General features: G+C 36.0%; 1 protein-coding gene across 2 annotated transcripts in view; it reads right to left on the bottom strand.

Annotated features, from left to right (window-relative positions):
• The window catches only part of ARHGAP6 (Rho GTPase activating protein 6), a 675,366-nt gene that overhangs the window by 342,594 nt on the left and 309,084 nt on the right, over window positions 1-23,688 (bottom strand). The window contains exon 1 of one of the 2 annotated variants that reach the window (XM_044670379.1): window positions 8,562-9,932. The exons of the other annotated variant lie outside the window; for it this stretch is intronic. Coding sequence (XP_044526314.1) covers window positions 8,562-8,606 — 45 coding nt within the window. The 5' untranslated portion in view covers window positions 8,607-9,932. Of the gene's footprint in view, window positions 1-8,561; window positions 9,933-23,688 lie in introns of those variants that run through there. 2 annotated transcript variants of the gene reach the window in all.

Genomic DNA, 23,688 nt, shown 5'->3' with positions numbered 1-23,688 from the left:
CATTCTGAATTACCAAAGACCAAACTGTTTTCAGTATTTAGACTTGTATATGGAGTTTATGTTATAATTAAAAATTTTTTATCAGGTATATATGGTTAATTAGAATATTAACTTATTCAGAACATTCCATCTCCTTATATTCTGGGTGTCTAAAGTTTCATGGTTAAAGGGGGGGAAAGTTGTAGCCTTTTACTGCTGATGAGCTATCCCAAGGTTAACCAGTATATTTTGGGCAAAATCAGGTTTCTAGGCTATAATCAGAAATAGAGATCTGGAGAAACAGAAGCAACAGAAAGGAAGTATGGTCCGAAGCACAGGAAGTCACTATCTGGAAGCTGGTCTGTGTGTGTTTGGTGAGTGTCCTATGTGACTTCAGTAGTGTGAACAGCTCACATAAGCTCACATGCTGCCTCTGTAAGCCTACAAGAAGATAAGCTAACACCTTATTGATTAGCTAGTGAGGAAGAGCCATACATAATTTCCCAACAAACACTATACTTGAGTTATCAGTCCAGTGGTCTTTCCAACCTCTCTCTGATATATATATATGTATATATATATATATATATAATATATATGATATATATACACAAGAATCTCTACAGTGCACATATGAGAGACTCCCAACCAGACAAAGAAAATAGCTTCAAATATCTGTACACAAAAAGGAAATTGATTAAGTAGGTTCTTTCTTTCACACATGTACACATATATTACTTTCATACATATAAAAATATTTCTTTAATATACAGTTGGATGTATGCCTCTGGGTGTGTATATGTTTATATACACATATGTATATAACATGTATGTCTGTGTGTATAAACACACATTGTTGTCGTTGTTCAGTCATTTGCAGTCACATCTGACTTTTTGTGACCAAAATCAGGTTTTCTTGGCAAAAATAGTGGAGTGGTTTGATTTCTCCTGCTCATTTTACTTTCTCCTTTTTTCTTCTCAGTTCATTTTACAGATGAGGAAACTGAGACAAACAAGATTAAGAGACTTGGCTAGTACATGTCTGAGGCCAGATTTGAACTTAACAAAATGAATCTTCCTGACTCCAAGCCCAGTACTCTATCCACTGTGCCACCTAGATACATCTGCATATACACATATGTATTTATGTAAATGTATAGATGTGTCTATATCTATACATGTATGTATTTACCCGTGTGTGTGTGTGTGTGTGTGTGTGTGATCAGCTCTTCATAGTAGCCAGAAAGTGGAAATGAAGTAGTTGTCTTCCTATTGGGGAATGACTAAGCAAATTGTTCTATAGGTGTAAAATGAAATACTATTGTGCTGTAAGAAATGATGAAATGGACAATTTCAGAGGAAACTTGGTAGACTTTTATGAACTGATGCTAAGCTGAGCAAGCAGAATAAAGAGAGTAATTTATGTAACGATAATAGCATTTTAGAGAAGCAAGAACTTTGGAAGGTTATGGAACTTTCAACAAAACAAAGATGAACTATAAAATGAGATAAGACATTTCATTCACCTTGTGAAAGAGAGGTGATGAATTTAAAATGCAGAAAGAGACATTTTCAGGCACGGATAATATGCTAATTGTATTGAAATGTGTATATACATAGTAATGGGAGACTTGTTTAAAGGTTTAAAATTTGCTTAATTGGGGATAGTGGAAAGGAACAGGTCACTTTTTCAAAAACTTGTTACTTGAAAAATGAAATAAAATAAAGGAAATATTGATATTTTTTAAATCATCTGTTGGATAAGAATTTAGTTTGGAAAAACTGATTAGAAAACAAAGTTGTTTAACCAGGCTGACATAAAATGAAAAATAGAGATTTTTTCATAAACATTATAAGATGAAAGAAAATCAGAATTCATTTGAAGGGTCAGAACCTGTGCTATAAAATTTAGTTAGTATGAGGTTTCATTATGAGGCCCCCTTATCTATAAAGCTTGAAATACAGTTAAGTTTTCTTTATAACTGTGTCAAATTATTACATATGAGACCTCAGATAAATCACTTCCTTTATTAGACTCTATTATTCTCATAGGTAAATATGAGGGTGGTTGAACTGGATAATCTCTTTCATCTTTGAAGTTTACTATTTTCTGAAATCATAACCCTGTCTATACGAAATTCATCTGAAGAGGGGGAAATCATTTAACCCCCTTGTCAAAGTAAAATAAAAAAACTGGACCTCTATCGTGGGGATTGTAGGAAGAAATAACAATAATAAAGCACCTGGAAAAATCTGATTTAAAACAAAAGCAGTGTTGCTGATACTCTAATATTAACTAACCTTAAGTATTTACTGAAGTGATTTTAAATATGAGGCTCCAATATAAATTCCATGTATTGTAATGAAATAAGGCATCTGCTGCACGATCTTGGCAGGAAATCAGGGTTTGTAATATGCTGTTTATATTTTGAGGGAGTTGGAATCTGAGAAGAAATCTGAAGGCCACTTTTAATGTAATCTTTGAGATGAATCCCTTTTCAGCACTGGCCAAGTCATTTGACCTGTGTTGCACTTTCTTCTGTCAATTAGGAATAACACAGTCCCACTTCATTATTAAAACTGGGATGAATAATTTACAAATGCCCATAATGTATACTATGCCTTTTGTATTCAACTTTTCTTTGCAATTTAATAGTTTACCCATTTTAAGATTTGTAGTTTACCCTCTGTTTTTGCTTCCTCTCAACATTTTTTTTCCTCTGTGATAGCACATTCTCTTAAGCTCATAGAGTATTATGAACATAGTAAGCTCTCAATAAATATTCTTGGAATAAATGAAATGAAGAATAAGGTTCAATTGACAGTTGTGATTAATACTTAACCATGGGCACCGAACTTTAAGTAAATTTGAAATCAATTTCTAGATCTATCTCTATGCCAGATAATAGTTTACATTTTTATATACTTCATGATTTACATTTTCTTCATTTTTCCTTTCTAAAACAGGTAATACAAATATTATTTTCTATATTTTAGGGGTTAAGACATCACAGTTTGGAAAGATTTTAATTTACCCAAGATAAATCAATTAACCAAACAATCAACAAGTATTTTTATTTTTTTTTTTTAAATCCTTACATTCCATCTTGGAGTCAATACTGTTGTGTTGGCTCCAAGACAGAAGAGTGGTGAGGGCTAGTCAATGGGGGTCAAGTGACTTGCCAAGGGTCACACAGCTTGGAAGTGTCTGAGGCCAGATTTGAACCTAGGACCTCCCAACTCTAGGCTGGCTCTCAATCCACTGAGCAACCCAGCTGCCCCCAACAAGTATTTTTAAATGCCTTCTCCTACTGCTACATAGACAAGTGGTTCAATGGATATAGTACTGGACATAAATACTGGATGTCTTGAGTTCAAATTTTGTCTTAGAGACTAGCTCTATAATCCTGGGAAAGTTATTTTGCAACTTTATCTCAGTCTCAGTATTTGCACTCATAAAATGGGGATAAAAGCATAGTTATCCCTTCTATATCTTGGAGATTAGGGCTGTGCTCCCCACCCTCACTCCCCATCTAGAAAATCCTTGTAAAATTATTTGGCCCTTCCTTTGTATTAGAAAAGAAGTATGAATTTTTTTCTTTTTCTTTTATGGGGTACTTGCAGTACCCTTATTTTAAATTCTGGGTTAAGTATTCATTTCTGAGTTTCTAAATTTTTTCTGTCATCTGCTGTCCTTCAAGTCTCAGTTGCAGCTTCTGGAAAACTTACCCCAATTTCCCATTTAATTCTTATGATATGCTGCGATATATAGAAATTATGATAAGGAAAGTCACAATGGGGAAGGGATCACTGTACCTAAGCTTTTGATACATAGCTATCCTAGTTTTCTCTGATTTTCTCTTTCAAAAACAATGAATTGCTTCTGTTCTCTACTACTGCTCTTTCTCAGATAAGTAGGGAAAAGAGAACTGTGTGAATCAAATTGCAGGATCAAATGGGATAATATAATGCCTTTCAAACAAAACTTAAAGTGCCATATAAATGTTAGCTAATGTTATTCTGAGATGAGGCTTTCTCTGAAATGCTGAGTATACAAAGCCAAAGGTCACATAATAAGTGACGGAAGCTAGAATGGACACCAGGTCTCTTGCCTAATTAAGTCCCTTCTTTCCACAACAGGATATTACCTCTCAGAGTAAGAATCAGGCAGCTTACTCAACCAATTCCACACTAATAAAACCTGATAAGTCAGGTCCCAATGTATATTTTTTGGCCTAATTTGGTTAATGATTTTAACTAAATTCATTTGTCTTCAATAATGTGAAGGCAACATAAATAATTGAATAATTGTGAAAAACTTATTTATAGGTAGCCTAAACAAATTAGTAGCCTATCCTGGGGTCAATCATTTGTAAACAAATAAATTTTCATGCATAGTATTTTAGGAATCTAGTTCCACCTATTTTTAACCAGCTAAGTCCCCTGTAAGTGATAGCAGGTCAGTTTGGGAGTATTGTTTTGTGTATAAAATGATATGCCAAATTCATTGTGCACTGTATCTCTTTATATAGAAAATATTGTAATTTTTAATCCAAATACCCAGACTGGTTCTTTGATTGATATAACTAAAATAACAACCTTTATCTCCAAAAAGGTGTTGCTTTAGAATTAAATACAGAATCTTTTGTCATTCTAGCATGAAACGGAGATTTTACTTGTCTGTTAAATGATATTCTAAGTGATAATTTAGAAAAAAATAAAAACTTCAAATGTAGAATCCTCATTAATAATGGAAATATTGAGTACAATATTCATGCCTGAGTTGAGTAATTTTTTAAGCTCATCTTGAATTCGGAACCAAGGGATGATTTTGTATTAACAGCTTTTCAAATTATTTTTTTCTTGGATCAATTCTATGCCCAGTATTTTGGAACAGGTTCTCTAGTTCTCCTATTTCAGCTCCTTTTCTTTGAAGGTAATAGTCATGAAGTTCTCTTTTACCTACTTACTCGTCTAAAAAGAGAGCAGAAGCAATTTCTTGTTCTATGAAAGAGAAAATCAGAGAAGCCTGGGGCAGCCAGGTGATGCACTGAATAAAACACTGAGTCTGAAGTCAAGAAGACCAGAGTTTGAATTCATCCTCAGACACCAGGTGCAAGACCCTGGGCAATTCTCTTAATCTCTCTTAGTCTGTTTTCTCATCTGAAAAATAGGGATAATAAAGCAACCATCTCCCAGAGTTGTTGTAAGGATGAAACAAGGTATTAATTATAAAGTGCCTAGCACATAATAGGTTCTTTTAAAATATTTATCATTATCACCATCATAATCATTATTATGGTGCTTAGTATAGTGCCTGGCACATAGTAAGCACTTCATAAATCCTCCTTTTCTCCCTTCTTCCCTTCTTTGTAGTTCTGTCTCTGACATTAGTCACATGTATGTTTGAAACGTGTTTCCTCATCTGTAAAATAAGGATACTATTAATATAATGTTTATATTGTATTTACAAAAAGCTCTTTCAGTTCAACAGCTTATAGAGGTATTACCTACCTCATTGAGTTGTTAGGGGGTAAAGTGAGATAGCAAATCTAAAAATAATTGGTATAACAAGCTATTATGTATTTTATAAAATACAATACAATTTTATGGAATTCTGTGTTCTTAGTTCCTCATGACTGAAATGATATACACAATGGGGGGGATAAGATGATGGCAACTCCAAAAATTACTGACTCTTATCTGATTATTTCTTTACTAAATAACTAGAGCGCTTCTGATTTTAGATATGAAAACAAGTAATGCAGTATAAAGAAATGAGGATGACTGTATCCTGTAAGGAGAACAGTGTTAAAAAACTGTCCCAAAAGGGCATAATGGAGACTTGCTGAAGAGACAAGCACCATCAGGACATAGTAGGGATAGTCTTTTTCAAGGAGCCATATCCCAAGGCCCTGAGAGAGTAAGGGATTCTGTAAAGCCAAATATAGATAAGTAGGATAAATATAGTTTTTATAAAAATGAGAAGCAAACTTCTAGAAATACCTAAACCAAAGTAGGGGGTATAAGACAAGCAGTGGCAAGATTAGACAGCATATTAAACATTACAGAACTTGACAAATATGGACAGCAACCTGTCATGCTTATAAAGACAATTCTTTTGAGTAGCACTTCAACTGTGATAGAGACCTAAATTCCTTTGTTTTATCTAAAGCATGTATTCAAATGACCTAAGGCCTTTATAACTTTGATGATAGAACTTTTGGAGTGGATATATATAATTCCAAAGTCTTTACCCTAAAATCCCTAAATTAATAATGTAGATAATATTCAAACATAAATTTAAGGCAATCAGCACTAGAATAATGTCATAGTCAACTATCTGAGATATGACCCAACAGATCCTGAAAGGATGTTAGTTAGTGCATTCTACTAAAACAGGTTGAATTCACAGAATGAGCATTACGGAAGAAAAATAATGAATTAAATCTATGAGTTACAACAAATCTGTACTAAACTCTGATGTGCTTTCCCCACTTCCACAGTAATAACAATAACAATAACAACAACAACAGAGAAATTCTGTGGTAGTCCTAAAGTCTTAAGATATTTCCTCTCTGGCTTTCAATGAATTAGGATAAACTGAAAAATCTGCTCAAATTTAGCAAAAATTCTTGATTCAGTTGAGAAAAAAACCCAAAACAGGTAAACTAAGTCATGTCCCTGACAGTTAACCTCTTTTGGTGACTTACTTTTGTTTATCTTGAGCTACTCCAAGAAGAAACCACCCCAAATAAGTTATTTTTATTCTTTATAACTAAAGCATTGAGTTTCCTGAGGTTGCTTTCTAACTAGATATGGGCAAGAATAAAACAGGGACCAAAGTCCATTAGGAAGCCATTACGCTATCTTTCAGGTAATTTCCACTAATAATGTTAATTGATTTGGGGGTGTTTGATTTATTTTTCAAAACTACTAACTGGCAAAAGAAAAGAAAAATTAATCCTCTTTATTATTTTTAGCTTTAATCATAACCTCTTGCTTAAAAACAAACCTAATAACAATGAAATAAGCTTGCAAAGAATGAATCTTAAGGAAATATAGGGACACCTCCTGACATTTCTAAGTAGTACTCCTGCTTTAACATTTTGCTTCTTTCAAAAGAATTCAAAATAGAGGTCAAGCGCTTGCCTAGGCCAACATTAAACCCATAATCAGAAGCAGGTTGTCAGAAAGGAAAATCAGAAAGAAATTCCAACAGTAACTCTCCATTATGCCCCTGGTTGGACTCACAGCATTCCAGTGGCTCCAAAAAAACCTGAATCACTCAGAAAAGGTTTTCAGTAGCTTGTTTCTGTGTCAGGGCCCCCTCTTTCAGTAGTAAAGTAGAGGGACTTCTCAGGATAACATCTTTTAATGCATAGATAAATAAAATCAAATTTATTGAAATATAGCTGTCAAAATGTTTTAAATAAAATTCTGAACTCCTTGAAATCTATCCACAGACCTTAGATTAAGAACTCCCTATTTATTATGCCATTCTCACTTTGTTAGATGGGGCAAGTGACTTGACCAAGGTCATAAAGCTAACCAAATATTCAAGAATCCGGGTCTCCCATGCTAAGACTAGCCTGTAGAGGCTGCCTTAGCCATTGACTATATTGCAAAATAGAATTTTTGTAATGTTTATTTTTAAAACTTGGAGGGAAACTCATATGCCTCATAAGAGAAATAAATAAACCCAACCATTACGTGGGTATCCATACCCTGCAGCATTTCTTCAGTGATCCACTATTTCACCTCCCAGGTCATTTAAAAAAGTAATAATAAAAAAAAAAAAAAGCAAAAAAACCTGACAAGTATCCAATTCTATTCTTGTCCTTCCCACATATTTGACCAAAAGGCTGAATGGGCTGGTCCGGACTGAGTCAGGAAAAGAACCATCAGCCCATTCGCGTTCAAAAGCGGCTTGGAAGCACTGGGAACTCGGTAGAGTCCAGTTTCTCAAGGCGCGCCCCATTTCTCAATTCCCTCTCCCTGGTCCAGATACATCCATGCAGCAAGAGTTAGCTTGAGCAAAGCCCTCCTACCTTGTCCCTAGCCTTTTTAACCGCCTTTGGCACAGCTGAGGGCAGAGGAAGAGGAAAAAGGAACTTCCAGGTGTGTGCAGGATTAGGTTTGGCTGGACAGAAATTTCCCTTCCTGAGTTGTCAAGAGCTCACCATCTAGAGACACCCAAGGGAGACTGCAAAGGTCCCGGGGGCGCTACGGTAACAGTGCAGCGAGGTATTCAGAGACTGATCTGCAAGGCATCTTCAGCTTGCAGTGAGTGGCCAGGTGAGACCGTGCCACGCAAACAGAAGTCCTCTTACCAGCCCCTTCTACTTGGCAAAAATCTCCTCCTGGCCTCGTCCCCCCTCCCCTCTCTATAACCCCCAGGGATTTCCAGCATGGGCATGAATTCCCCTGGTCTCCTTGCCCACTTCCAGTATCAAACAGTCTACGAAGGGCGAGGAGGAGGCTGGGGCCAGTACCTTCCGAAGTCTCCCTAGGGACCAGATCGCTCCTCCATTCCCAACCCTGACCTGTCCCATCTCCCTTTCAGGAACTGGACAACTTACCGCATAGTGGAGCTGAGGCTTCTCATTAAACACTGAGTCCCCCATGCTTCCCTCGGAAGCCAATACCAGTATCCTCAAGGGGTGGGAGTCAGAGTCAGTAGCCCCAGAAACAGCAGCAGCAGGGGTGTGAACGGCCGGGGCGCTGCCGGGGCACCCGGACTGCCCCCTTTCCTCCTTCTCCTCCCTTTCTCCTCCCCTGTTTCTCTGGAAGAAGTCAGGGCGAGCGCTCCGATCCAAACCTACTTCACCACCATCCTGTGAACAGCATCAGCTTAGCTCGAGGTTGAGAACCCGGCCGCTGCCTTCTTCTTTTATTGGTTTGGAAAAACAAAACACCACAAGCCACCACAACACAACACTCATACACAGACTCCTCGCAGACAGGACCCCTCTCACGTTGTGAAGCTGGAAGGGAAGAGGAGGAGAGAGAGAAGGAGGAGGCTGTCAGAAGGGATGGGCGGGCATTTAATTCCTTCCGCTCTCAGTGGGCCAGACATGCTGCTGCTGCTGCTGTAGCTGCAGCTCAAACTGCTGTTGCCAGCTGTTGGCAACGGGACCTGCAGCTTCGTTTCCAGCTGAACAACAGGTGTAGGGCCAGACCTTTCTACCTGCCTGCTGCCAACCAACCCTGCCCCACAAGCTCTATGAGGCTGAAAAGCTAGTAACTGACCTGAAGGAATCAAAGGGAATTCAGAGTAGTTTATTATAAAATAGTGGCCCCAGGCCTTACAGCACTTTGAGGTTCAGAGCCCGCTGAGTACCAGGCTATTTCAACCAATGAGACTGTTTTTTTTTTTTTTTTTATTAAAGGATTGCTTTCATTTTACACACAACCTACCACTTCTGGTTACCACAAGTGTGTAACTGAACTAGGGGAGTGTCTCCGTCTGGGCTCAACGGGAGGGAGTAGTGGTGAGCGCTAGCTCCCCTTGGGGAGGGGCTGTGCTAAGGATTTCAAGCCTTGCCAACAGAAGATTCTAGTTTAAGGGGACTGCTTGGAAGGGAAGAGCAAAGGATCGAAGGGCACTGTTGAGCTGAGAGAGTACTGGAGGGCATTATTTCACAGTGGGGCCAAGGAGAACTACTGGTTAGGAGAAGGGGGAGCTTCTAGCTTTGGATATGTGAGGCACTGAGGGTGTGTTGCTATTCTGGACAGGAGATATTGATGAAAGGGGCGGGAGAAAGCTGAGTTCAGGGATGAGTGGGGTAGAGGTAGGAAGCTGTTTTGTTCAAGCAAAGAAAAAAACTTCACAAAACCTTTAAGATCAAAGAGAGGGAGCTACTTTTTGTCAACTCAGAAAATAGATTCTTGTGTTTAAAAATTCAAATGAACTTATGATCTCATATATTTGGAAGTTCTTTCTAAAGATGAAGATCACAACCAAGGTATGCTTGGTTTTCCTATGTGACTCTAGTCCATATCATCCTAGAATGCCTATCACCTAAATCAATGATGGTGAACCTTTCAGAGATGGAGTGCAGCCCTCCCCACACACACCACATGTGGTGCCCCTCCATCCCCCCAATGAATGCTGGGTGTGCCCTGCCCCCTCCCCTTACTGAACAGGGAACAGGAGAAAGCACTCATACTGGGCTGTTGGGCAGAGGGGCAGATGAAGTAAGGAATGTTCTCAGCCAGTAAGAGAGGAGGAAGGGAGTGGCCCCAGAACTCTGCTCCCCTCCAGCTCTATAGCTTGTAAGTCACCCACCTTACCTCCCTGTGCTCTTCCATTGGCTGATGGGCAGAGGAGCAGGTGATGGGAGAAAAGTTGTCAGGCATAGTGGAGAGGGGAAAAGAAGCAGCTCCACCTGAATCCCTCTGCCATTCTAGTAATGAACTGGGGGTAGGGTGGAGGGCAGCCCTGTGCCCACAGAAAGCACTCTATATGCCATATTTGGCACCCATGCCATAGGTTTGCCATCACTGCCCTAGATTATGGTATGTATTTACATGGAAATCCTATGGAACTCATCCATTACTACATGTATTAGGAATAGTCAGTTCAGATAATCTTTTTGTTAGCCCTGGATTGAACTGGAGTGGGAGAGCTATCTGGATTGCCTGCATGGAAGTTGCAAAGCTGCTTTAGTAACTCTAAGCTTTAGAGGAAAACAGAAGCCCCACTTTTAAGTATCATATCCGAGGGTGCTGCTAAATGGAAGCAAGTCTGAGAATATAACTATGTTCAAAGAATTAAAATGATTATTAGAAAATATATAGCACATTTATATGGAAAGTGTAGTGGTCTTGGCATCAGGGGCCCTGGGTGGGATATAGGACTGCTATGGCACATTTGACAATTAGACAAATGTCTTAATCTCTTTGAGCCTCAGTTTCCTTATCTGTAAAATTAAAAGGTTAGACTGAGAACTCACACTTATATAGCAGTTTGAGGTATGCAAAGCATTTTCCTCACAAACACTAAAGTAAATGGTATAATCATTAAGACACTACAACTCCTGTCTCCACTTATTTGTAATGCACATCCTTACCTGTTGCTTATGACATTTAGCCTTCTTCAAAGCATAGCTTTGAATAACTTATATGATAACCTTAATAAAGCTTTTTCTAGATCCCTAAATTATTTGTTTAATTTCTTTAGAATTCTTTGTATGACTTCATATACTTTGCATTTATTTACCTGCATACACCTTCCATTCCCTCTAATAAAATTTAACAGGAAAATGTGTATGTGTGTATAGACACACATATACACATATATTATCTATATATATATGTATGTGTGTGCATATCCTCAGAGCCTAGAAAACTTAAGTACTTAATAAATATTAGGTGAATTTAATTAAATAACTTATTTTACAGATGAAGATCGTGAGACAGACAGAAAGAGAGGGAGAGAGAGAAAGAGAGAGGAGAGAGAAAAAGAGGGATAGATAGGAAGGGAGGGAGGGAAGAGAGCTGTTCTAGAGGATCTCTACAACCCACTCCAAATCTATATTATACTAAAACTGCCTCTTTAGAGATCTGTGAAGACCCTCCAAATCTATTTTTTCCTTTGATTTACTAAGCTTCAATTTACTCTTTTTAAAAATAATAATATGATTAAGCATTTGCCCCAAAGAGATCAAAGAAAGAAAGACCTCATATACAACTAAATTCTCATAGCAGCACTTTTTGTAGTACTAATGACCTGAAAAGAAGAGGTTCTTCACGATTGGGGAATGGTTAAACAAATTGTGGTACATGGAAAAAATGGCATATTGCCATGTTATAAGAAATTATGAATACAATTAATTCAGACAAGCATGACAAGATTTTTGAATTAATGCAAAATGACATAAGCAGAACCAGGAAACATATTCACAATAACAATATTAATATAACAATGGGGAAACTACGATTTCAGAACATTGGTTAGTTTGCCAAAGTGTTGTTTTTTTTCTTCTTCTAGGGGATGTCTCATTGGGTGAGGGTAAAAGGAAGGGTTCTATGGAACATAGTTTGAAAGATCCAAGACTAGCTGATCTGAAAAACATCGTTCAGTTGTGAAGTTTTATGAACTATATGTTCCTGGGAATTAGAATATGGGCAATAGGAGCAACCAATATAATACTGTGTAAGGAAATTTGAAGGTATGGGTTATAGAATCCATTTTATTATTTAAAAACCATATTAGGTATTTATTAAGGATGTAGCATGTGTTTGGCAGTTTTACTCCAAAGAAGTATAGGTTCCTATTCTGAAGTACTAATATTGACCAAATTTATATGATGCTTTATGATGGCATTTTTATAATCTCATCTTATCTTCTTATAATCATCTTAGGTAGGTAGTATAAGTGATATTATTTTCCTTTTACTAGTGAGAAAATGGAGGCTTAGAGAAATGCCACATTAATATGAAGTGATAGTACAGTGAAAAATACACTGGAATTATAAAGCAAGTCAAGGCAACAAATATTTGTTAAGTGCTTATTATTTGCCAGGCACTGTTATTCATAGCATTGGCTTGTGCCCATCTAAGAACTATGTGACCTTTGATTATTAAATAATCTTTCTGAGATTCAGTTTGTTTTTCTGTAAAATGGAGAGGTTAGACCAGCACCTTTTAGCTTCCTCCTGGTTCTAACATTCTAAATTAATAGCCTAATATTGAAAGAGTGGTTCTGCCAGCCTTTTAAATTATTGCATCTCTTTCTAAAACTAATTTAAGTAATAAGATATTATCTTTATTTTTAAGAAGCAAAACCTTATTCTTGACAAGCAAAGCAAATAATGAGGAATCAAATTTTGGATAATAATATAGAACAATATACTTTGCTAAATTTGTCTTCTCCATCTGTGTGTGTGTGTGTGTGTGTGTGTGTGTGTGTGTGTGTGTGTGTGTGAAAGACAGAAAGACAGAGAGACAGAGAGAATTTATAAAGTACTCAATATGGGTCAAATATATTGCTAAGTGTTATGGATATAATATAATAATCAGAGAGAAAATCCCTTCCTTCAGAGTGCTTATATTCTAATGGAGGGGAAAGATAATACATAAAGAGATGCTGAAAAGAAGTGGGGGAGAGATGGTGAAATGGCTGGCGATACACAGGAAGTTTTATGGAAGCCTAGAAACAATCAAAAGAATGTCAAAGTTAAATCATCAAAGTGCAGAGTATTTGGCTATGTTCTTATAGTAGAATATGAAAAAGTTTTCCTAAATAGTATGAGGCCAGGGAGGAGGAGGAGGAGGAGGAGGAGGAGAAAAATTAATAAAACTTGGAGGCATTTTATATGTTCAACCTTTTCCAGCTTAAGCACTTTTAAACCCATAAAAACATTTGAATGGGTATGATGTATTTTTGGCACTGGCTTCTCTCCAAGTCCTAATTTCTTCTCATTTCCAAATTACAGCTCTGTTACACACACAGACACACACACACACACACACACACACAGACACACACACACGCCACAGATACAAGAACAACCTTGAAAACTAAAATTGGAGTTATTTTCCCCTCATAACTAACAATGTCTGATTTTTTTTAGGGTTTTAAAAATCAGAACTTTATTCTTTTGATCTTTTAAATTAGTGAATGAATCAGCTTAATTTTTAATATGTCAATTACCTGTCATGCATTGGATTCTATGTGTATTCTGCAAAAAGAAAATATTTGTATAGGTTACATTGTATTATAATTGACCAATGATAATGAAACTCTACCTATGAAAATATGAATAGTTTAGGCATAACTTCTATATTTTGATATATTTAATGCCAAGTCTATATTGTTACACTTGGGTGGGAGGAGGTAATGGTATGATGCTCTTTTTTTTCCCAATTCTGAGGGGATTTTTCCTAGAAATACGGCATTGAGTTTAAGAAAAAAAAAAAACAAAAAACAAAACTAGACAAGTCTCTAAAATCTACTTGATTCCTTCACCAGCATATAAAACAATTTGTTCAGCCATTCCCCAGTTTTGAAGGGCATACCATCGTTTTCCAGTTTTTTGTCACCACAAAGAGCGCAGCTATAAATATTTTTGTACACGTCTTTTTCCTTATGATCTCTTTGGGGTACAAACCCAACAATGCTATGGCTGAATCAAAGGGAAGGCAGTCTTTTAGAGCTCTTTTTGGGCATAGTTCCAAATTGCCATCCAGAATGGTTGGATCAATTCCTAAACTCCACCAGCAATGCATTAATGTCCCAATTTTGCCACATCCCCACCAACATTCATTACTCTCCCCTGCTGTCTTGTCAGCCAATCTTCTGGGTGTGAGGTGATACCTCAGAGTTGTTTTGATTTACATTTCTCTAATTATTAGAGATTTAGAACACTTTCTCATGTGCTTATTGATATTTTTCATTTCTTCATCTGAAAATTGCCTATTCATGTCTCTTGCCCATTTATCAATTGGGGAATGGCTTGATTTTTTTGTACAACTGATTTAGCTCCTTGTATATTTGAGTAATTAGACCCCTGTCAGAGTTTTTCATTATAAAGATTTTTTCCTAGTTTGTTGCTGATGAATGGAATACTATTGTGCTCAAAGGAATAATAAATTGGAGGAATTCCACGTGAACTGGAATGACCTCCAAGAATTGATGCAGAGTGAAAGGAGCAGAACCAGGAGAACATTGTACACAGAGACTGACACACTGTGGTAAAATCAAACGGAATGGACTTCTGTACTAGCAGCAATGCAATGACCCAGGACAATTCTGATGAATTTATGGAAAATAACACTACCAACATTCAGAGGAAGAACTACAGGAGTGGAAACACAGAAGAAAAACAACTGCTTGAACACATGGGTTGATGAGGACACGATTAGGATGTAGACTCTAAATGACCACCCTAGAACAATTATCAATAATATGGAAATAGGTCTTGATTGATGACACAGGAAGAAACCGGTGGAAATGTGTGTCAGCTACTGAGGTTGGGTGTGGGGGGGGGGAGGGAGAGCAAGAACATGAATCATGTAACCATGGAAAAAAATTTTCTAAAAAATAAAAAATAAATAAAATAAATATATCTCAAAAAAATCTGCTTCATTCAACTCAGTTAAGTAAATATTTATTAAATGTCTACTATAAGCCAGACACAATACTAAGCACTGGGGATACAAAAAGAGACAGTCCTTACTCTCAAGAAGCTTACAAAGTAATGAAGGGAGACTTCATGCAAACTAACATATACAAAGCAAGCTTACAAGTGGGATAAATAGGAAATAATGAACAAAGGGAAGGCAGTTGAATTAAGAGGGATTGGGGAGGTTTTCTTCAGAAGGTAGAATTTTAGTTGGGATTTAAAGGAAACCAGAAGGTTCAAATAGTTGGAGTAGAGAAAGGTGAGGGACACAAGAAAGAACATCCAGAGCTAAGAAACAAAGTGTCTCATTTGTGGAAAAGCAGGAGACTAGTGTCACTGAATCAAAGTTTACATGTTCAGGGTTAAAGTATAAGAAGACTAAAAAGGTAGGAGGGGATTAGATTATGAAGGGCTTTGAATGCCAAAGTATTTTTCATGTGTCACTGGAGGTGATGGGGAGGCAGTGAGTTTATTGGGAAATGGGTTGTATACGTAATCTGAATAGACTTGCATTTTAGGAAAATCGCTTTAGTGACTAAAAGGAAAATGGATTAAAGAGGGAAAAGACTTGAGGCAGGAAGACCCACCAGCAGGCTATTGCAGTAATCAAGGTGTGAGATGATGAGGGCCTGCCTGTAGCCCTGTCAGGGGAGAGAAATGGGCATATTTGGGAGATGTATCAAAGTTGAAATCATAACACTTGGCAACAGGTTGGATTTGGAAGGAGAGAGTAAGGAATTCAAGAGGACTCCTGGGTTATGAGTCTGCAGGACTGAGAGGATGGTGTGGCCTCTACAGAAACAAGGAAGGGGAGCAGTTTGAGTGAATGATAAAAAGTTCTCTTTTGAACATATTGAGTTTAAATTGTCTACTAAACATCAAGTTCAAAATGTCTGAAGGTAATGGTAGATAGGAGATTGAGGTGGGATGCAATTAGGTGGCATCATGAATAAAGTGCCAGACTTGAAGAGAGGAATGCATGAGTTCAAATCTGGCTTCAGGCAGTAGCTGGGTGGCCCTGGATAAGTCATTTAAATCCTTCCTTACCTAAGTTTCCTCATCTGTAAAAATGAGCTAGGGAAGAAAAAATGAAAAATGACTATAATATCTTAGCCAAGAAAGCCAAAATGAAATCATGAAGAGTTGAACATGACTAGAGAACAGCTGAACAACCAGAGAGACTAGGGGAGGAAAGATCAATTTGGGCATAAAGATGGTAAATATATCCATGGGAGCTGATAAAATCAAATAAAGTAGCAGAGAAGGAGAAGAGAAGAGGACCCAAGACAAAACTCTGAGGGATACCTACGGTTAGAGTGAGTAAAGTAAATTTATTAGCCACTAGTCTCTTTTTGTTCAAGGTCTCTGAAGGATTTGGAAAAATTCTAAATGTTTTATTAATTATTAAGCAATTTGGGTTACATGTAGCATTCCTATGGAAATGATTATATATCTATGTATATATGAAATTTTATTTTTATTGATAATTTTTGTTTCTTTTTCATATTTATAACTCAATATCTCTCTCCTTTAGACCAGCAAGCCATCCATTTTAATTTATTTTCTTAATAATACTATTCCAGTGAGAATAATATAGTAAGAAAGTGTGTTGGATTTGGAATCAAAGAATTCGAGTTCAAATCATAGAACTGCTATTTACCAGTATTTGTGTATTTGTGTGACTTTTGGGCAAGTCACTTAATCTTTCCAGACTCTCTGTCTGTCTGTCTGTCTGTCTCTCTCTCTCTCTCTCTCTCACACACACACACACACACGTACATATAAAATGCAGGATTTGGACAAGATAATCTCTAAAATCCATTTCAGCTTTCTAAATATAAGACACAAATAATCTTTCCAAATTGTATGATGTTCAGTTGTCCAAGTGTCTGGAGCCTTTTTTTTTTTTTTGGATGATGGGAAAGGAGGGTGGTGGAAATTCATCGATTAAGTTCAGTGGAGTTGTATTTAGTTTAATTTTTTGGTTAGCTAGAAAACTTTCTGATTCAGCTCTTACTGTCAAGCATCTTTCTGAAATCCATTTTTGCCCACTTTCATGCCATAGTTAAAGGTAGAGTACACTAAAAATAACAATCTCTGTTTAGTGATCAAAGATGTAGAATTAAAATTTTTAAAATATTAATTAAAAAGAATGACTTTGCATTACATTAAAAAGGCTTTGAACAAAAAAAAAACCAACTCAGTGTAGCTAAGATTAGGAGGAAAGCAGGAAACTGGGAGAAAATTATTTTTACAACTAATTGCTCAGATAAAGGCCTCATCTACCAAACATATAGAGAACTGAATCAAATTTGTAAGAATTATGTGTCATTCTCCAATTGATAAATGGCCACAGGATATGAAGAGGCAGTTTTAAAAAGGAGAAATCAAAGTTATCTATAGTTACATTTTAAAAAAGCTCAAAATCACTATTGATCAATGATATGTAAATTAAAATAATACTGAGGTACCACCACAAACCCATTAGATTGGCAAATATGACAGAAAAGGACAGAAGGTATTTAATGCCAAGCATAGGAATTTAAACTTTACTTGGTAGGGGGGAAAAATTTGGAGGGGATGTGAAAAACTCTGGGCACTAATACACTGTTTATAGAATTGTGAACTAATTCAACCATTCTGGAGAGCAATTTGGAGTTATGGCCACATGGAGCCTGATAAGAGCAAGGTGAGCTCTGTGGAAAGATCCACTTAGTGTTAAACAAGAACTGAATAGATACCCAAAGGGCTATGAAACTGCATATTCTTTAATCCATTTATACTACTACTAGGTCTATATCCCAAAGAGATCGAAGAAAAAGGAAATGGAGAAATATATATATATATATATATATAATATTCATAGCAGCATTTGAGGAATGGCAGGAAAAGTTGTGGTATATGATTGTGAAGGAATATTAGTTTGCTAAAAGAAATGATGAAGGGAATGGTTTCAGAAAAATCTGGAAAGACCAATATAACTGATGCAGAAAGAAATAAACAGAAACAGGAGACCATTGTACACAGTAACAGCAATATTGTATAATGATCAAGTGTGAATGACTTAGCTTTTCTCAGAAATACAAAGATATATAATAACTTTGGGGACTTTCAATGAAAAAAGTTATCCACCTTCAGAAGAAGAAATGATAGAGTTTAAATACAGAATAAATACAGATTGAAACATACTTTTTTTTCTACTTCATTTTCTTGTGGGTTAGTTATGCATTTCTGTTAGGTAGTAACCAATGATTTAACTGTACTTGGTAAAAAGTAATCATTAAAGGCATAATTACTGAATTATATAGAAATGACAAGAAGAAAAGCATTTCCAAAGTCTCTTGATAAAAGAAACTTCTCCATCTTTATTATATTTATGGCATGAATAAATAAATATTTATTACATTCATATTATCCAAAGAATACAAAGATTGATAAAAACAAGAGACCATGACTTTAAAAAAATCAAGAAGATTCAAAAGAAAACTCACCAGTTAATCAACAAATACTTAATAAATGGCTACAATATCCTGGGCACTCTTCTAGACACTGGGATGCAAAGAAAAAAATCTAACAATCCCAAGTCTCAAAATGTATAATTGTAGTGATTCACTCATATTTCTGTTTCAGTTAGTTAATTTCTGAGTACTGTACTCTAATACACTGTGATTCCTCCAAGCATAACATTACTAGTTGCATGACTCTAAAGAGTAAAACCTAAAAGCTGACAGTGGAATTTCCAGGTCATTCTACCACAAATCATTATAACTTTTCCCCACAGTAAGCATGGCTATGTAAGTGGCTGGAGAACATAATTTAAAATCCTTTTCATTTACTCATTTGTCTAATGGTTTTTAGTTGATTTCCCCATCATTTGGTGTAATCATGAAAGTGCTAGGAAGGATATATAAAGATCAGATAAGATGAGGTGCCTTTTTATCTGAACTCCATTGAATTACTATGAGGCAAATGTATAATAGCAATACGAATTGTAATATATGAATACATAGCAGAGGTTCAAAATAAATTCTTTGAGGGAAGAAGATATCAAAAATCTCAGAAGTCAGAGCAGAAGTCTTTATGGAAGTCTCAGGATTTGAACTGAAATTGAAAGAATGAGTGAGAATTCCAGAGTTAGGAGCATGAAGGTCATTCCAAACCATTGCAAAAACAAAGAGGTAGACCACATAATGTGTGCAGAGATATTTATATACAGTTTGTATACAGAATAACATAGTGGAGATGAATAATGTGAAATAGGCTTAGAAAAGGAGGGCAGAACAAGACTATCAGAAGGTATTTAATGCCAAGCATAGGAATTTAAACTTTACTTGGTAGGGGGGAAAAAGCACTATCCAAGGCTTTTGAGAAAAATAAGGCTACTATCAGAAACTTTAGAAGCATTGTGTAGGCTAGATTAGAGATAGAAGAGCTTGAATGTGGAAATGCCAGTTATAAAGTTATGATTATTATCCAAACAGAAGAATATTATAATGGTGGTATTGGGGATAAAGAGAAGTAGGTAAAAGATATGTATATATATATATGTATATATATATATATGTATGTATGTATATGTATATGTGTGCGTGTGTATACATACACTGTGGAGGTAGTGACAAGATTTAAAAAATGATCAAATGAGAGGGAATCAAGGAAAAGGAGGAGTAAAAGCTAATAAGGAATTTTAAAATGAGTGACTAAGAGGAATGGTGGTATCTCTGGCAGAAATAGAGAAAATAAAAGAAGCTTCTTCTTTGAGAAAGAAATAGTCATTCTGTTCAGGACTTGATGAGTTTGAGCTGCTTTTCAAGAGAGGTTGTATAGGAGAAAAATCAAGGCTCTTTGGGAGGTGTATGAGGAGATCATATCCAAATCCATGGTGCAATGATGCCAGGAAATTATCTATCTCTAAAAATGAGGATAATGTGGTCTATAAGTAAAGAAAATAGAGTGACAGTAGAGATGAAAATGACCATTCTAAGATACAATTTAGTCAGGTTCTTCCAACTAGACTTCCCTCTAATTGTTTTGTCCCATCTTGCCAATTCTGATCCTTCTAATGAGAATCATTTCCATTTCTACTCAGAAGTGTCAGGTAACCAAGAGTAATACTCCTAAACAGAAACCTCAAGAAAAAGTTACCAAGTTAGATCTTCCATTCAATTATTTAGTGGAAAAGATAGCCTCCTTTAATAATTGGAATCAATGTTACTTTATAGATAAAATTTAAGAAACATCAAGAAGCTACTTTCCCTTTATGCCCTAATATTCATGGCATTTAATCTTTATGGTATTTAAAACATTCCCAGAATTGTGAAATGATTGTGGAATATCCACAATGCAAATGCATTTTAGAATGTTTCAAGTTTCAAGGTATTAACCCTATTCCTCAGAAATGAAGGTTGTTTGTTTGTTTTTTTAATCAAAAGTACCATTTCACACGCCTTTTACAAAATAGCTGAATTACCATGAGTGGAATTTTGCTGCATGATAAAAATGTATTTCTAATTTGGCACCAGTTCCGTAGAGATGATGAATTTGCCTTTCAATAAAGGCTCATGTGGACCTAGTGGCAACCAGGAAATTATGCAGAAAGTTCTATAGGTCTTTGGGATAGAACCTATCCAGAGTAGATCAGTGCTATGATAGTAGACTGTAACATATCCCTTTGGCTTAACACTCCATTTATGGAGTGGCATGCTTTGGTAGTAACAAAATAATGATGAGGGATGATATTTTCATTTGTGTAGCCAGAAAAAAAGCTGCAAAGCCTTTGTATACTATTACTATTATAAGTCATACAACATTACTAATGAATTCCCAACTGAAATTTTGGTTTCCTATGGTCTTCAATAAAGAGATCTTTCAATTCTAATTTTGGGTAGGGCACAGGACTTAAGGCAAAATTAAACAAACAAACAAACCTGGACCACAAAGAAAACAAGAGTAGCATGTGACCTTCTGTCAAGTTGTTTAACTTTTCTGTGGTCTGCAAAAGCCATAACAGACACTGTGGCCATGATGGACCACAGTATATTCATGGATCTACTTAAAGATAAAAGGTGCAGAAAGCTTAAAGAGAAGACAGAATTTAGTAGTGATTTCCTTTGCCTTTCTAAGAAATAGGAACAAACTCAAGAGAAGACTGGCTCTTGACTCTTGCTCAACTCTTTTCCTTTGTGAAAGCATTTTATGTTTTAATAGGTAAGCATTTTTCTCACCACAAAATTGCATCAAGAAGTGCAGCATTTTGTTCCTAAATACTCAGACTACTATTTATCCACTTTTTAAACTTTGTGCATTAATTTCTTTAAGTAATATATATGTGTTTATATAGTTAGAAATTTAACTATAAGATAAAGAAATTCTCTTTATATATGCATTAATGGTTAAATAGATTAGAGATTTAGCTATGGATAAATTCTTTTTAATTCTATGCATGCTGATGTACAAAGTTGCAAAATTAATAAAAACTATTCAGATTATATATACATATATGCATATAACATGATTGCTTTCTCCCTCTATGTTTATATGTATATATATGATCTACAAAGAATATATGAGAAAGAAAAGGTTTTGAGCAAGAGTTTTCATCTTCAACTCAAAACAGAATAATCATTCAGTCAACTGTGTGAAGAGTAAAGGAGATGGAGAGGTATGATCAATAGCATAAAAGTTATGAGATCATACCTCAGATATGGAAGAGATCATCACTATAACACCCTTTTACAGATGAGGAAACTGAGGCTTAGAGAAATTAAGTGACTTGCCCAAAGTCATACAAATAAGGGATAGAATTAAGAGTTAGGTTCCAAATCTAGTACTATATGCCACATAGTAGATTGTGGAGCACCTATCTATATGTTTCAATGATGCCCTGAATGATGCTTCCTGAAAAACCACATTCATAATTACCCTGGATGATTAAATCTCATGGTAAGTCATTGGCAAATGTTATTAATTATGGCAAAATATTATAGATGAGCTTGCACAATATTTTTTCTTTAGAAAACTCAAAGTATAGACTATGCCTAGGATTATCATACTATATAGATGGTTGTTCAATGAATTATAAAGTTAATCACAGGTACATTATATGAAACATAATCATGTTATTGGAAGTGCATTATTTTAAGCCACAGTGTAGAATAAACTTCAAAACGGATAGAGTATGGTAATCCGCTGGTGTATCCTGAATGTAAAATGACTGCTTTTCTAGCAACGTCAACCCTCAAGGTGCCATCCTCCAAAAGGAATATTCTAATTAGTCAAATAGATAGCATGGAAGATAGAGCACCAAATCTGGAATTGGGAAGATCTGAGTTCAAATCCAGCTTCAGACATATACTAAGTATTTAACCCTGGGAAAGTCACTTAATTTATTTGTCTCAGTTTCCTCATCTGTACAATATAAATTGTAATAACACCTACTTCCCAAGGTTGTTGTGAGGATAAAATGAAATAATATTTGGGAAGTATGTGTCTTTATTGCAGAAATTGATAGTTTACTATTTGAAGTTTATGGAGACAACATTCAGTCCTAAAAGGAGGTTGGAAAGTTCCAGGAAGGTAGAAAAATAGACCCAGTGAAGCTACATATGAGGAAAACAGGTGTTACAAACTGAGGCTCCCTTAATTTTGATTCCATCAGCAATAAAAGCCCTGCTATAGCACAGCAAAGATATTTGATAGAAGATTTCTACAAAAAATACCAATATATATTGGTGTATATATATATAAATACACACACACACACACACACACTTGTAATTTTGTTCTTTCTAATAAAATTGACATCTTCAGATCATCTTACTCTCTTCTTTTTCTTTTGTTAAACCTTACTTTCTATCTTATTAAAAACTATAAGACAGGGGGCAACTGGGTAGCTCAGTGGACTGAGAGTCAGGCCTAGAGATGGGAGGTCCTAGGTTCAAGTCTGGCCTCAGACACTTCCCAGCTGTGTGACCCTGGGCAAGTCACTTGACCTCCATTGCCCACCCTTACCACTCTTCCATCTAGGAGCCAATACACAGAAGTTAAGGGTTTAAAAAAAAAACTATAAGACAGAATGGCAATGGCTAGGCAAACAGGGTTAAATGGCACTTTACCCACTATGCTAACTAGCTGCCCCATCTTCCTGCTTCCAAGACTGCACTTTGAGCTCTTACCATTCCATTACTCTGCCTTCTTATTTTAAAATTTAAAAGAATTTTAAGTAATTTATCAAGAGGTCCAATAGGAAGGTGGCAATAATAACAACAATAAGACTAGTAACAGCTAACATTTATATTGCACCTACTGTTAACGAGGCATTGTGCTAATTGCTTTACAAATATTATTTCGATGGATACTCAAAACAACTCTAAGAATAAGATCCTTTTTTAAAATCTCCATTTTATCGTTGAGAAAATTGTGGTTAGTGACATCCCTAGGGTCACACTGCTAATAAGGATCTGAGGCTGGATCTGAAATCAGGTCCTCTTGATTTCAATGCAAGAATACTATGTCACTCTGTCACCTAGGAGCCTCTTTTCTATTTGCAAAGATGAATAGAAAAGCAGCTATGCATTCA

This window comes from Gracilinanus agilis, chromosome 3, assembly GCF_016433145.1.
Source record: "Gracilinanus agilis isolate LMUSP501 chromosome 3, AgileGrace, whole genome shotgun sequence".
NCBI classification, from domain to species: domain Eukaryota; kingdom Metazoa; phylum Chordata; class Mammalia; order Didelphimorphia; family Didelphidae; genus Gracilinanus; species Gracilinanus agilis.
This window is presented reverse-complemented; position numbering and strand designations above follow the sequence as displayed.